The 16,503-nt window shown below is 43.5% G+C and overlaps 1 protein-coding gene across 1 annotated transcript in view; it reads right to left on the bottom strand.

Annotated features, from left to right (window-relative positions):
- Positions 1-16,503, bottom strand: part of LOC141271348 (elastase-1-like) — a 56,884-nt gene that overhangs the window by 19,451 nt on the left and 20,930 nt on the right. The window contains exons 2-3 of the mRNA XM_073681453.1: positions 8,657-8,766; positions 6,634-6,728 (exon numbers count right to left, since the gene is read on the bottom strand). Of these exons, the coding sequence (XP_073537554.1) occupies positions 6,634-6,728; positions 8,657-8,766 (205 nt within the window). The remainder of the gene's footprint in view (positions 1-6,633; positions 6,729-8,656; positions 8,767-16,503) is intronic.

The following is a 16,503-nucleotide window of genomic DNA, read 5'->3' as shown; positions in this document are numbered from 1 at the left end:
CTACTGCCAGCATAGTAAGGAGGTGTGCAGGATCCCTTCTGCGCAGTTAGAAAGCTTGTGGCATGACCAGACAGGCTTTGGGTGCAGGTGGAAGACCGAGAGGAGGTTGAGGAGGCAGAAGCAGTGGAGGAACTTTGACATAAAGAGGATTGACGCACAACTCGTGGGGACGGCAAGACTTGGACAGCAGCCCCTTGTCCTGCTGTCACCATAGTTACCCAGTGCCCAGTCAGCGACATGTAACGCCCCTGTCCATGCCTACTCGTCCAAGTGTCTGTGGTGAAATGCACCCTGTCACACACAGAGTTTCTCAAAGAAGCGGTGATGTTGTGTGCGACATGCTGGTGGAGCGCAGGCACACCTTTCTTTGAGAAGTAGTGCCGACTGGGCATCTGGTACTGGGGCACTGCGACGGACATAAGGTCTCGAAAATCCTCTGTGTCCACCAGGCGGAAAGGCAGCATTTCTGTAGCCAAGAGCTTGCAGATGGTGAAATTCAACCTCTTAGCTTTCTCATGGCTAGGAGGAAATGGTCTTTTACTTGTCCACATCTGAGGGACCGAGGGCTGGCTATTGTGCTTAGACGGGGTTGATAAGGGTGTCCCCGGCAAACTGCCGGTCTGTGAGGAAGATGCAGGCGGACATGTTAGGTTGCCTTGATCCAAAGGTGGTGCTATCGATGTCGGACAGCGCTCAACACCAGCTGGTGTTACCACCTCCAAAGAAAATGATGACCTGCCAATCACGCTGGCTGTTGCGGGTAAAGAGGTGGCAGGTCTGCGCCCCAAAACAGGTGTGACTGCTGTCCCCCCAGTCACAGAGGATGAAGAGGCCGCGGATGCACAAGATATGGCAGACGGTGATTGGCCCGGCCGGCTAGGCCGCATTGTAGCACACTGAGCTTCCCACTGCAACTTATGCTTCATGTCCATGTGCCGGTTCATGCATGAAGTACTCAAACTATGTATTTTTTGGCCTCTACTTAGCTTTTGCTGACAAATGTTACAGATAACACGAGTTGGGTCATCTTTATCGATCTGAAAAAATGCCCAGGCTATGCAAGGCTTAGCACCCATGCGACCTGAAGAGCCACCACGACTTGTGGTGAGAGGCAGAGTTGTGTTTGAGGATGCAGTTGTTGACGTGCTTCCAGTACTACGTCTCTGTCCAGGAAGGCGCAACCTGACCTCGTCGTCACTAGCATCTTCCTCCACCTCCTCTGCTGACCTCATCTCTTGGCTGACTGTGGGTTGACAGTAAGTGGGATCTCCGACCTCATCATCATCACCCTGTGCGTTATCACACCCGTCGTCCTCAGAGCCAACCTGTTCCTGCCCTGACAAAAAACTAAAGTTGTCGCTCCAATCAGGTATTTGAGTCTTATCATCGTCTTCCTCATTGTCTCCACCAACAGGAGTTACAGTTTGGGAATGAGGGTCTACATTATGGTCAGAACCTTCTGCGTCTGGTCCTGGATCCGACTCATAAAGATTCTGGGCATCAGTGCAGATCATTTCTTCGTCTGGATTCACAGAAGCGCTGGAGTCGACCTCTGATTCCCAGGCTATAGTATGAGTAAACAGCTCTGCAGACTCAACCATCTGTTCTACCTCATACTCAGACGGGCAGCTGGAGATTTGGGAGCTGTGAGGAAGCAAGTGCGATTTGGGTGACACCTTTGAGGACTGGAGTATTTGTGATGTTGAAGTTGATGTGGAGGAGAGCCCACTTAAAGGAGCACTTGATATCCGTTGAAGCACCTGCTGTTTTTGTGCCTCATCTGGAATTTGTAGCGATTGGCGTGGCCGTAAGAAAGGGATCTTATCACATTGTCCGCTAAAAGAAGTAGACATTTTAGTTTGGCTGGAAGATGGTCTTTCTTCTGCAGATGTTACTGTTGCTTTAACACCTACCCCACGGACACAACCTTTTTTCCCCTTCCCAACACGCCTATTCCCCTTTCCACCTGCAGCAGGCCTTTTTCCACTCATTTTGGTGGTTAACTAATTCACAACTCTGGAGTTGTTTGCACAAAAAAACAATGGATGGTAACCGAGCAGAGCTGAGTGGCCAAACTGTGGTATTAGGCCAAAACTATTGGCTGGGTTAGATGCAGAAAAAAAATATTTTGAATTTGCAACCTGATGGAGGTCAGTATAGATGGACTAATACAAATAGTCCCACACACTGCTAGAAGCCCAAATATTTTTTCAGAGGTACTGTAGATGCAGATAAAAATTATTTTTAATTTGCAACCTGATGGAGGTCAGTATAGATGGACTAATAGACCAAGTCCCACACACTGCTAGAAGCCCAAATATTTTTTCAGAGCTAGATGCAGAAAAAAATTATTTTTAATTTGCAACCTGATGGAGGTCAGTATAGATGGACTAATAGACCAAGTCCCACACACCGCTAGAAGCCAAATATTTTTTCAGAGCTAGATGCAGAAAAAAATTATTTTTAATTTGCAACCTGATGGAGGTCAGTATAGATGGACTAATAGACCAAGTCCCACACACTGCTAGAAGCCCAAATATTTTTTCAGAGCTAGATGCAGAAAAAAATTATTTTTAATTTGCAACCTGATGGAGGTCAGTATAGATGGACTAATAGACCAAGTCCCACACACCGCTAGAAGCCCAACTATTTTTTCAGAGCTAGATGCAGAAAAAAATTATATTCAATTTGCAACCTGCTGGAGGTCAGTATAGAAGGACTAATAGAACAAGTCCCACACACTGCTAGAAGCCCAAATATTTTTTCAGAGCTAAATGAAGAAAAAAATTATTTTTAATTTGCAACCTGATGGAGGTCAGTATAGATGGACTAATAGACCAAGTCCCACACACTGCTAGAAGCCCAAATATTTTTTCAGAGCTAGATGCAGAAAAAAATTATTTTTAATTTGCAACCTGATGGAGGTCAGTATAGATGGACTAATAGACCAAGTCCCACACACTGCTAGAAGCCCAAATATTTTTTCAGAGCTAGATGCAGAAAAAAATTATTTTTAATTTGCAACCTGATGGAGGTCAGTATAGATGGACTAATAGACCAAGTCCCACACACCGCTAGAAGCCCAACTATTTTTTCAGAGCTAGATGCAGAAAAAAATTATATTCAATTTGCAACCTGCTGGAGGTCAGTATAGAAGGACTAATAGACCAAGTCCCACACACTGCTAGAAGCCCAAATATTTTTTCAGAGCTAGATGCAGAAAAAAATTATTTTTAATTTGCAACCTGATGGAGGTCAGTATAGATGGACTAATAGACCAAGTCCCACACACCGCTAGAAGCCCAACTATTTTTTCAGAGCTAGATGCAGAAAAAAATTATATTCAATTTGCAACCTGCTGGAGGTCAGTATAGAAGGACTAATAGAACAAGTCCCACACACTGCTAGAAGCCCAAATATTTTTTCAGAGCTAAATGAAGAAAAAAATTATTTTTAATTTGCAACCTGATGGAGGTCAGTATAGATGGACTAATAGACCAAGTCCCACACACTGCTAGAAGCCCAAATATTTTTTCAGAGCTAGATGCAGAAAAAAATTATTTTTAATTTGCAACCTGATGGAGGTCAGCATAGATGGACTAATAGACCAAGTCCCACACACTGCTAGAAGCCCAAATATTTTTTCAGAGCTAGATGCAGAAAAAAAATATTTTTAATTTGCAACCTGATGGAGGTCAGTATAGATGGACTAATAGACCAAGTCCCACACACTGCTAGAAGCCCAAATATTTTTTCAGAGCTAGATGCAGAAAAAAATTATTTTTAATTTGCAACCTGATGGAGGTCAGTATAGATGGACTAATAGACCAAGTCCCACACACCGCTAGAAGCCCAACTATTTTTTCAGAGCTAGATGCAGAAAAAAATTATATTCAATTTGCAACCTGCTGGAGGTCAGTATAGAAGGACTAATAGAACAAGTCCCACACACTGCTAGAAGCCCAAATATTTTTTCAGAGCTAAATGAAGAAAAAAATTATTTTTAATTTGCAACCTGATGGAGGTCAGTATAGATGGACTAATAGACCAAGTCCCACACACTGCTAGAAGCCCAAATATTTTTTCAGAGCTAGATGCAGAAAAAAAATATTTTTAATTTGCAACCTGATGGAGGTCAGTATAGATGGACTAATAGACCAAGTCCCACACACTGCTAGAAGCCCAAATATTTTTTCAGAGCTAGATGCAGAAAAAAATTATTTTTAATTTGCAACCTGATGGAGGTCAGTATAGATGGACTAATAGACCAAGTCCCACACACCGCTAGAAGCCCAACTATTTTTTCAGAGCTAGATGCAGAAAAAAATTATATTCAATTTGCAACCTGCTGGAGGTCAGTATAGAAGGACTAATAGAACAAGTCCCACACACTGCTAGAAGCCCAAATATTTTTTCAGAGCTAAATGAAGAAAAAAATTATTTTTAATTTGCAACCTGATGGAGGTCAGTATAGATGGACTAATAGACCAAGTCCCACACACTGCTAGAAGCCCAAATATTTTTTCAGAGCTAGATGCAGAAAAAAATTATATTCAGTTTGCAACCTGATGGAGGTCAGTATAGATGGACTAATAGAATGATGCTATGCCCAAAAGATTTTACTTCACTAGGTGCAGTAAAAAAATTGGTATTCTATACACAGGTGGTATATCTTGCAACACAGATAGGCTACTCCACTGACTAACACACTCTGCAATAGGCCAAAAAGGATTAGCTTTGCTAGATTCAGCCAAATGCTGTGAAAAAAACTTGCACAGCACTGGCACAGACCTGCCTGGCAAAAACTGATAGGAACTCATGTAACCTAGTCCTGAAAAGGACTCCAATTACAATTAGTCTTTACTCCCACAACCTATCTATTTAAGAGCACAGACCTCCCTGATAAAAGTCGTAGGAAATGCTGTAACCTAGTCCTTAAAAGGACTGCAATCACAACTATTCCCTACTCCCAAGCTATCTGTATTTTTGTGCGAAAATTGGCTTGAAATTAACAAGGTATAGCGCACACAGCAACAGCGGTGCCGTCTAACACGCAGCTGCAGCAGTGAGAAAATGGTGGCGACGGGGAAAATGGCTTGGTCTTATAGGGCAAGGACATGTGACATACACTGCCAATGACACATGCCCTTGCTTGTGTGAAAAAAAGCACTTCGCTCCGTGTGTGCGCTGCTGATAGGCTGACAGATTGCACCTCCCCACTGCAAATGCGGGAAAGAGAAAAAAAAATGAAGATCTTCATTATTCCTGCAGAGATCCATCCCCTGCCCCTCCCCCCGCCCCGCTGTACACTCAAACTGCGTATTAACATTAATTTTCATCATTACTGAGAAAAAATCCAGTTATGATTTTGGTGCACGAACAGTTATCGAACATAACCTCGAACAGCCGAATTTTTCTCAAATTGTTCGTGTTCGCCGAACGGCTCGAACACCGCCCAAAACAGCTCGAATTTGAGATTGGCGAACAGTTCGAGTAGAACAACGCTCATCTCTAATAAGGAGAGACACAGAGAGGAGGGCCCCAATACCAGAATAGTACATGGACACTTTGGAGTGCAATAATGTGTCTGTGGCAAAAGCTGTTTGCTGCCTTGGGGGTAGAAGTGGGCCACTATACTTCTTGGGCTATTGTGTGACCGCACAGGTTGCACCAATGGTGAGTCTGCCCCTGGCTTGCTGCCAAATAACCCATGTCAGATTAATTAAACGGATTTTCAGTAGCAAAATATACTCCTGAGGGAATCTTTCAGAAAACTGACAAAAATTATGTTATTGTTGTTGTTTTTTTTATATTTTACTTCTTTATATTCTTTCATACTTTATTATTTTTTTTTTTTACTTTATAGATAGACTTATTACTATCATTGCTCCAAAAAATAGAGACTGTAGGAAGAGTTGTAAATACAATCCTGCCTAAATCCAGCATAATGTTTCAATTAGGCTGGGACTATACTGCAATTGGGCTGTGACACCTTTTGCATGGCTAAAGTGTCGTTGCTACATCTCAGCTCATTACAAGTGAATGGGGTCACAATGCAACCATGAGGGTTCTGTGACTATGCCAAGCACATCTCAAAAAGTCCAACTGTGTTGTAGATTTTGGAACTTGCTTGTCGCAGCCAAGCCGATATGTAGCTCCAACCAAGGTTTTCAATATTCTCCTCACCTGAATTTATTTGGCCAAGACTGCCCTCACACACTTGTGTGTTACAATCCGAGAGAACCGGATGATAAGAAAATCGGACAGCACTTGGATGTGTCACATGGATGTGTGAATACAGCCTAAGTGCTTTATATTTCACCAATACAAAACCAAATTTTCAACTGATAGCCTTCATTTATAAAGGGCCCCATACACATTAGGTAAAAGTTGGTTGAACCGTTGACCTCAACTGGATCAGTTAACCATCTAACGTTCCGGTCGGCCTCCTGACTCTTCCCCAACATCATTTCAAAGGCCAAGCCTTTTGATTAGCAGAAAGATAAGCCGCTGCCATAGGAGTCTACTAGTAGCTCACTTATAGAGAACACAGGAGTGCTGTGAATGGGGAACATTTCTCTGAATGGGGAAATTTCGAGATCTAATTATCTAACATGCATGCTTAAGACTTACTTCTGAAAACAGTGGGCCGCAGTGAGTACCCAATTTTTGTGAATGAGCGTCCCACCGCAGACATGAACATACTTCTTATTTCCTCTAGCCTGAACCTTTAAAAGAAAGGCACAATTCATTTAGGCTGACAAATAAAGCAATCAGTAAAATTACTATAGCCAGTTCACCTTTTTTCTCGATGCAGGTCAAACACATAAAATGGGTTGTTCGGCAATATAAAAAGTCATTAAGATGCTTTGAAAATGAAATGAGTAAAACTTACTAATTATTAACTTTACAAATGAAACATGTACTGATGGTCCAATTTCAGATCTCCTCTTGAATTGCAAGTATCTTCACTCTTGCTGTCCTTCAGACGTGTCAATGACTTGTATGAAGGAAGCTGGTTGTCAGGTGCAGTTCATTAGCAAGCCAGCACCCTTTCTCCTTCAGCTGTGATGGAAAAAGGGGGCTGGCTAAGTTAATGAACTAAGCCTGACAATCAGAGCCTCAGAGCCCATCACCAACACAAGAAGTGAGCAGAAATAATTTTGCCCATTTTAGAACGACAGAGAAAGTTTAAGCATCATGGACTGCGAGAAGAGGTCTACACCATTATAATGGTGCATATTTACTAACCATATACACCGTCTATTAATGTGCTTCCACTTGGTCTACTTATGGGATTGCACCCTCTGAATTCCATATAGCTAACCCATTAACCAGAATAACCAGAATAATTTACTTTAAAAGCATGTCTGTAAGGGTTTGGCCAATACTATTCTTGCAAAGGCTCTGAAAAGCCATTTCACATTGCTATAAAGTGGTCAGATCGACAACGTCCTGTTTCCTCTGCTTCCTGTTATCCTGATTCCCATAATACTCTAGCCCTCGATCTTGCCCCCTAAACTTTTCAGCTTCCTCTTGGTCTACCTGTTCCTCCACCCCGTCCACTGAATTAAAATGCACATGAACTCCTCATAGTGTAGGGATGGAGAGGATGACGTGGCACTTCTCTGGAGACCCCTGTTAAATGTATGAAAATGTACTGTATTGTATGTGTTATACTCTGGGAGGCTGCAGTTCCTGTTAGTCAGGGGTGACAGGGTTAAAGGGTTAGTCCGAAATCCAAAAGTACATTTTGATTAATAAATCTCTAAAAACTAATAACTTTTAGACTTTAAGTCTTGGTAAAATTCCCTATCATTTATCTGTTCTGCAACTTCGGGTTCTGTTTATATTACCCACTTCCTATGATGATTAGCTTGAGAATCCCCAGTGCATGATGGGATACTCAAATGAATCGTCATCTGATGGCTGAAACTGCTGTCACTCCTTTTCCGCTTTGAAACAAATGAAGCGTCATCAGGTTGCTCGTTTCAGGGGCTAGTCCCTGCTGTGTTTCCTTTTGCAGTGTCTCACCTGTGCTCAGTCTCCCCCTTCAACAGTATCATTCAAGATGGCAATGAGGAATTCTCAGTTTACTGCACCCAGTACAGCATATGATCAGAGCTAATGATATGCTATACAGAGCTGTTTTGATCATGTGGGATTGGCGGACAGATTACCTCTTCTCCCACATGCTCAGAAGAGCCTCAAGAACGTACTACCCAACCTCGCCCTCTGCTGGTGATGTGCCGCTCCGCTGATGTTCCATACATGCACTTAACAGGAAGTCGGTGGGATAGAGCAGAGCACCTGACGTCAGCAGAAGCAGAGAAAATGCCTACAATGTCTACACATCAAATGACTTCCTTCTAAAAAATAACTAAATGGGTACATAAAGTACATTGCAAAGTTTCTTAAAATCACAAGGACTATTGATTAGCATTAGGTTCATCAGTTTTGGATAAACCCCTTTAAAATTAGATACAGAAAGATGAATCGTAAGAATAAAAAAATAATATATCTTCTGACGTTCATATATATGAAACCAATTGGAATTTCGAGGACGTAGAATAATGTGATTTTGTTAGTATGACATTTTTAAAGTAAGCTTTTACAATATAGATGCCTACAAAGTTATAAGAAATTAGAAATTTACCTGCAAAGAAACCTGCCATGGCCAGGAGAACGGGCGTACTTCATTCCCAGACACAATCCTTCCCGCTGTGTTTTGTTGGAAAAATGCAACCCCACAGTCTGCTGGCCAATCTAAGAAAATGAAGAAAGTACTTGTGAAATCATGTTATTATATGAATGACTTTCCCTCTTCTGTGTGATACTATGAAAAATAACAACTGTGTATATAAGATTCTATAAGAATGCGATGCTGAGGTATTTGTATATTTTCCTTTATTACAACAGATATACAATATTGCTGTGCTGTTGTGGGAAGTAGGCGCCATATTCAAAGACTAACAGTCATACAGAGTAAATATCTGTATAGTGGGGAAGGTAGAGCGGATAGAGAGCTCCTAGCGCTGCTGTTTATCCTGTACCGGCAGCAATTTCAGTTAATAGGAACCTTATTTTTTCTAAAGGCAGGAGAGCCATGTGTGTTAGTTGGCATAGCCTCACTCCGCCTCACTGGCACCTCAGTCTTGCTGCTCGCTGAGCCTGTTCCTCCCTCTTATGCTGCTTCCACAATGAAGACTGAGGAGCCTCGTAGGAGCTTTTGTTTTGTTTTTTAATATTAATTTTTTGCTGTCAGGGGTGTACATGGGGCTTCAAAGCAAAATCCTAATTGTTCACCCCTTCTCCCAACAAACCACCCCCCAAAAAAATAGCGGAGTAGGTGGGGTCATGTAACATAAGCACAGTCACAGTTGGGCACACCTACCAATTTTTAAAGACAGAGAAAAGGACCTGTATTGCGGCACATACATACGTAATTATGCCCCTTCTGAAGTACTTTAAAATTCTCACCCACTCTGGTACCCCTTACACAGCCCATATATATTATGATTACCCAAATCACACAAGGTAATGATGCTTCCACAGTACGCCCCCATGCACAGTATGATGACCCCACAGTGCCTCCATCAAAGTTTGATATTTACACAGTATGATGCTGCCACAGTGCACCCAACACATTAAAGTGTCCTCACAGTGCCCCTCACATAGTGTGATGTCCCCACAGTTTAGCACACACATTGATGCCTCCACAATGACCCACCACACAGCATGATGCCCCAAAAGTGACCTCCCCAGTATGATGCTTATAGTCAGCCTCCACAGTATGATCCTTCAAGCTCCTCCCACAGTATGATGCTTCCACTTTCCCGCACACATAGTATGATGCCCCCAAAGTGATCATCTGACAATATGATGTCCCTACAGTTCCCCCACACAATTTGATTCCTCAAAAGTGACCCCCCACATCAGTATGATGCCCGAAGTCACCCTTCAAAGTATGATGACCCCATTGTTCCCCACACAGAATGATCCACTTACAGATCCCCACACAGTATTATACCCTACATAACCTGACCTGGTATGATGCCCCACATCTCTCTCACACAGTATGATGCTCCTACAATGACCCCCAAAGTATGATGCCCCCACAGTGACCTCTCACAGTTTAATACTCCCATAATGATCCCTCACAGCATGATGCCCCATAATTCTCCCACAAGCAGTATGGTCCCCCCACAGTGACTCATAACACAGTATGATGCCCCTACAGTCCCCGTCATGGTATGATGCCCCGAAAGAGACCCCCCTGCAGAGTATGATGCCCTCAGTCCACCCCCTCTCCCACAATATGATGTCCTCAAAGCCCACAACATAGTATGATTTCCATATAGCCAGATGGCCCCCATAGCTTCCCCACACAGTATGATGTACTCCACAGCTTCCCCACACAGTATGAAGGTCCCACAGCTTGCCCACACAAAACTATGACCCCCACAGCTCCCCCATACAGTATGGTCGCTGCCTCATCCTACCCCACACAAGGCTTACTCCACAGTCCCCTTCACAGGATGATGGCCCTTAGAGGCAACTTTGCATAAAATGATTACCCCCAAAAAGAAAGATGAGGCCACCCCACACTCCTACACACTGTATGATGGCCCTACAGTACCAACACACAGTAGATGGCCCTATAGTAAACCCACACATTATGGTGACTCACACACAGTATGATGGTCCCACAGCCCCCATACACAGTATGACGGCACTCACACCTCCCCCTCTTCACACAAATGATGACGCCTGTATCCCACCACACAGGATGATTGCCCCAATATTCCCGTCACACACTATTCCCCCATATAGTATTCCCCATAAGTATTATAAGATGGCCTCCACGGCCTTTTCCACATAAACAGTATGACAGAGCCCCAAAACAGTATGATTGTCCCCACAGTACTTATCACACAAATGATGGCTCTCACAGCCCCCTACACAGGATGATTGCCCCTACATCCCCCCACACAGTATGCATGCCCCACAGCCCCAACACAATATGATTGCTCCACAGACTTTTCCACATAGAATGATAGCCCCACAACCCCAAACAGAATGATTGCAACCTCTGCCTCCCCCCCCACACACAGTATTATGGCAGCTAAAGCCCCCTCACACAAGATTATTGCCACCTAGCCCCACCTCCCAAACACTTTCTAATTGCCCCCATAGATCCCCACACAGAATGATGGCTCACACAGCCCTCTTCACACAAATGATATCTCCCATTCAACAGTCAATGAGAGGAAAGGGGGATCCTTTAGGAAAACTTTTGTGTGACAGTGGTGACTGGTTAACAATTGCTGTTTGTGGTTGATGAGATTTGGCTCTCAGCAGTATGTGTTTGTGTTAATCCCTTATAGAACGATTTTAAGCAGCCGGAGTTAATTGGCTATATCTGCTATGTGTGGGCAAAACTTACAGATCTTTTTGTGGAAGAGGAGGGACTTGTCTATAAATTCTATTTATGGGGGAGACGGGTACTTTTTAAATTGATTTAGAATCATTTTTCATTTAACTTTTTATCCTCTAGTATAGTTAATTGAAATACAAATTGAAGAAATGCTGCTGAGGGCGCATTAGTTTATTTATCTGTTTAGATCTATTAAAGGATGCCTATAAAAATGCATGTATGGATTTGCCTAATGGTAGCTTTCGGCAGAACTAGCAGTTCTTTTTATATGTCCTTTTAAGATATACATCAGCTTGGACCTCTCTGAGTCTTTCCTAAAAACCGTAGTGGAGAATGGTTAGCTAAGAGGCTCTTGCTCTAGTAGACTTAACCTGTCCCTACATTACATGGTCGGACATTTATTTGAACAATTACAGTAATATGTATTGCTACATTTCAATTACTATTGGCTATGGCTATGCACTGCAAATGTAACGTGTCTTCTCTATCTCTTTACAAAGTTCACTTTCACTTCTTCGAAAAACATTTGTCTCAGAAAGAGGAAGGTGAATTTTGGTAATGCTCCAGTCACAATGATTTTATTCTGAAGTATTAATGAAGATGGAAAATGCTAATCTAAACCCTGATGTTAGTATAGGAGGCCGATGCCATATATTAACAGGCAAGTACATTGCAGTGAGGTTATGCCGAAAATTACACAATATACATGTAGACTTTGGAACTATCACATCCTATAGAAAGATAGCCGCTAGCTATGTTCTTTGTGTTCATCCATAGCGGTTAGCTACATGGAGAGCTGTAAATATTTGCTCTCAGGTTAGGCTGAGCAGACTGAAATCTTGCATGTGTGGCTTCTTATAGCTCCCCAGGAATGAGCAGTAAACTGGAGTTTTTATTAGTGTTCTAATAAATTGATCTAATCTGCAGTACCTGTCAGTACCTCACCCAATTACCCGTGCAAGTGCAGAGCGCCAATGCGGCTGGATGGAGTACACTATGCTTTAGGCCTCATTCAGGCTGACATTATTCACATTCGTGTTTTATCCATGATTCTCGCAGATAGAACATGTACCCATTATAGTTAATGGGGTTGTTCATATGTCTGTGTTTTTTGCAAAAATCTTGGAAACATGTCAGTTTTGTAATGGCAACACAGATATAAATTACCCATACAAGTCTATGAGTCTGTAAAAATCACGATCTGTAAAAAGCATGGATGACATCAGTGTACAACAAACAAAAAAAAATGTTTTCATTGCAAGCGACGTCTGGTTTTCTTTCACTTCCCCATTCAGATGAGGTTGGTTTGGCACATGGAGATGTAGAACATAAGTGATAGGGACCTTCCATGTCTAGGTACACCTTGACGTGGTTGGATGGCTTCTGCGCTCTTTAATCAAACAATGCAAAGTACCTTACATTTTTAACGTTTACAGCAATACAATGTACAGTCTGTGTGCTGTCTGTGATTGACATTGCAATGTATAGGAGAAGCTTTGTAATGTTTTTCTTTATGTATCTGACTCGCCCCCTGGGCCGTGGGGCACACGGATCCGGGCGATAGGGGAACGATGGGGGTAGTAGTGGCGGCCCGGTCCCGCGGCTCAGGGTGGTCAGACCAATGGTAGCCTGCTACGTACCGACGATAAAGTCCGACTACGCCACCCGTGGATTGCGGTTGTTAGGATCCGCCGCTGCAAGGCAGTCCGCTGGGGCTGATGACGTGTGCAGCTGGGATGGTGTGACTCCCCACGGGAAGAGTGCGGCCCCAGGGCAGTGTAGTGGATGTTGGGAGTGATGGTAGTGAGAGTCCCGGTGCTGATAGTGCTGGAGAAGCGAAAGAGCACACCGACAACGTACTGCAGTCCAATGTCGTTTACTCACAGTTCAGGTACTCCAGATCACTTCTGTACAGGTAGTGACCGCCCGAGCCGTGCTGCGTCCACCAGGTGAGGGGCTCGGTCAACTCCCAGGCAGTTCAGGAGCATGGCACAGGACCCCCTTTAATCCTTTCTCTGGCCTGCCTCACCAGTGACCCACTTTTGTCCAGCTGCCGCGGACTTGTGCGGTTAAACGTGGGCCCCGTCCTCCGCTGTCCTATATGGTGCCTTACTAGCAGGTTTGATGAGGTGTCGCACCAATAGATGATCACGACGACCGGTCTTTGGCTGAGGGTAGTTTCTCCTCCACCAACTTGGGATCCAGTACCCTTAATCTGCCTGACCCTTCACCCTGGATTCTCGTGGGTTCTTAGGGTCCCTTCCACCTTCTTGTTCCTGAGCCCTTCTGTTTCTCTGTCTCTTCTTCTCTTTCTCTGTTCCTTTCTGTTCCTTTCTCGTGGAGCTGGGATGAGACTTAATCACAGCTCCCTTTCACCTCCTCTCTCTCTCCACTCTCCTCCTCGGCCTTTCTCTAGGCCCGCTCCTGAGTGGAGCTCCTACAGAGCCTCCACTCCCGGTCTTCTCCTCTGACTGAACGAACGAACCTAGATCTAAGATGGTGCCCACCTTTTATACCTCCCTCTGACCATGAGCCCAGGTGACCAGCAACCAATGGGCTCCTACCTACGCTCAGGAACCAACCCCTATCTGCCCCTACAGCACTGGGTGTTCCACCCCCCTCCCCACTCCAGTCAGGGACATAGTCGGTCGTGCCTGCACTTCTGTCTAGTGGGAGCACCGTTGAGCTGTCCCTCGGAAATGGGGTGTGTGTGCTGTATGCAGCTAACTGAGCCCTGGTCCATAATCCATCCTTACCCGGGAGTGGAATATCACACCTCTGGGCTGAGGTGCAATACCCCTGTAGCGGCCGAACCCTCGGGGCGCTACATATCCATATATGAAAATCACTGATGAAACACTGATGATAAAATCTGACACTGACTAAACACTGATTAAACTCTGATCCAAAACACTAATGATGCTCAGACCATTTTTTTGTGTGTGTGCAAAATCAGGGATGTCTGAGTAGTGCTGCCTTATAGTGCATGCCCGTAGAGTAGGAGCCACACATGTGCGAGATTTCAAGCACAAATCCGATGATGTTGGACTTTCATCTCAACATTTATCACATCACAATTGACTTACAGTCTTCCTGGTGTGATTTTTTTTCTTGGAAGTAGCTCGGCCTTGATGACTGATTAATGTAACTGCCCAGAATAACTTCGATGCAGGTAATTCTATGTGGCAGGAATAATGGTATTGGACAACTCAACAGCGATCACATGGCTTTGCAGCACTATTATTCTCAGGAAGAGAGAAAACCCTTTCACGAAATGCGCCATACATATACAGCCATACGAGTATGGAGCGATAATCGCGCTGGCTCACTAGTAGTTGTATTGATCATCAGTGGAGATTGGATATACATCATTGACACCCTGAAGTAATGCCCATGATCGGTGCAAGTGTCGAAAACGGGCGTTTAACCCCTCTGATGCCATTGTCAATAGTGACAGTGATCGGCGTGCATAGGGAAGGAGCTCTCTTTCTGCTCCGATCGGCACAATGCGATTGCAATCGGGTTGTGCCAATGGGTCTCCATGGTGACCCCAGGCCTGTAAATCCCTGCTGAGAGCAGCAGCTGACATGCCTCCTCCTTTTATGCGATTCACTGATCTAGTAACCTGTAGTGCAAAAGCATTGCAGAGTATTAAATCAGCGATCAGGGCAAGGAAAGTCGATGTCCCATTCTGGGACAAGGTAAAAGAGTTAAAAAAAAAGTTTTAAAAAGAATTGTACTAAGCACCTGTGAGTTCAAGGTGCTCACCAAACGTGACATGGCGTCCACTATCTATTCCAGCCAATTTTGCGCTCCAAAAGTGAAATGCTCCTTCTCTCAGAGCCCTGTTGTGTGCCAAACAGTATTTTTCTGCCATATATGGTGAATTGGCGTACTCAGGAGAAGTTGCAAAATGAATTTTGGGGTCCATTTTCTCCTATTACCCTTGTGAAAATGAAAAATTTGGGGCTGAAGGAACAATTTTGTGAGAATAATTTTAATTAATACTTTCATGGCTAAAAGTTCTAGAATTCTGTTAAGCATCTGTGGGTTCAAGGTGCTGACCACACCTCCAGATATATTCCTCGAGGAGTGTAGTTTCCAAAATGGCGTCACTTGTGGGGAGTTTCCACTGTTTAGGCACATCAGAGGCTCTACAAACGAGACATGGCTATTCTAGCCACTCCAAAAGTCAAATGATGCTCCTTCCCTCCTAACCCTGATGTGTGTCCACACTGTAGTTTTCCACCACAAATTGGATATTGGCGTACTCAGGATAAATTGCACAATACATTTTGGGGTCCATTTTCTCCAGTTAACCTTGTGAAAATGAAAATTTTGGGCCTAAAGCAACATTTTTGTGGGAAAAATGTAAATTTTCATTTTTACCTTCCGCATTGCTTTAATTCCTGTGAAGCACCTAAAGGGTTAATAAACTTATTGACTGTGGTTTGGATCACTTTGAGGGATGCATGTTTTTAAAATAGTGTCTCTTTTGGGTAACTGGCTTTAGCTGGCCATTTAAAGGGTGCTGTAGTTTTATTGTGTGATAGGTTCAAAAAGGGGGTGGAGATGTTGAGAATTTCTAATTTATTTTAGTTAATTTTGAAGTTTGAAATCTCACTGAATGCTTGCAACATTTAGAGAATGTATGGGAAACATTTTTAGAGTTAGTTGTGAGAATCAGGACGACATTGGAAACTCCTCTGTGATATTGCAGTAGTTTCCAATCTTAAGTCCCTGAATCCTTTTGTGTTGTCAGATATTTTGGATGAGCAATAAGGGTGGTGAAAGGGGGTAACTTTTTTTTTCTTGAAGTTTGTGATACTGAAGGGAGGGGAAATATTCCATCAACTTAGAGTTTAGTGCTAGTGGTGGAATATACTTTTAGAATAGCTTGAAAAAATAGCTGTAACGCTAACTGGCGTCAAGGCATGTTCCCCACCCCTCCTCCCGTCAGGGACGCTGTAGTGCTAATAAAAATATGGATATCTTATAGCCTACATATTGTAACATATTGTTTATATGCTTTGATAAAGTGTGGTCATTAGACCAAGTGTGGAATA

This window comes from Phyllobates terribilis, unplaced genomic scaffold (genome assembly GCF_046119375.1).
Source record: "Phyllobates terribilis strain yellow unplaced genomic scaffold, ASM4611937v1 Scaffold_5__5_contigs__length_657084704, whole genome shotgun sequence".
Lineage (NCBI taxonomy): Eukaryota > Metazoa > Chordata > Amphibia > Anura > Dendrobatidae > Phyllobates > Phyllobates terribilis.
The sequence above is the reverse complement of the archived record's forward strand: the minus strand, read 5'-3'. Positions and strand labels throughout refer to the sequence as shown.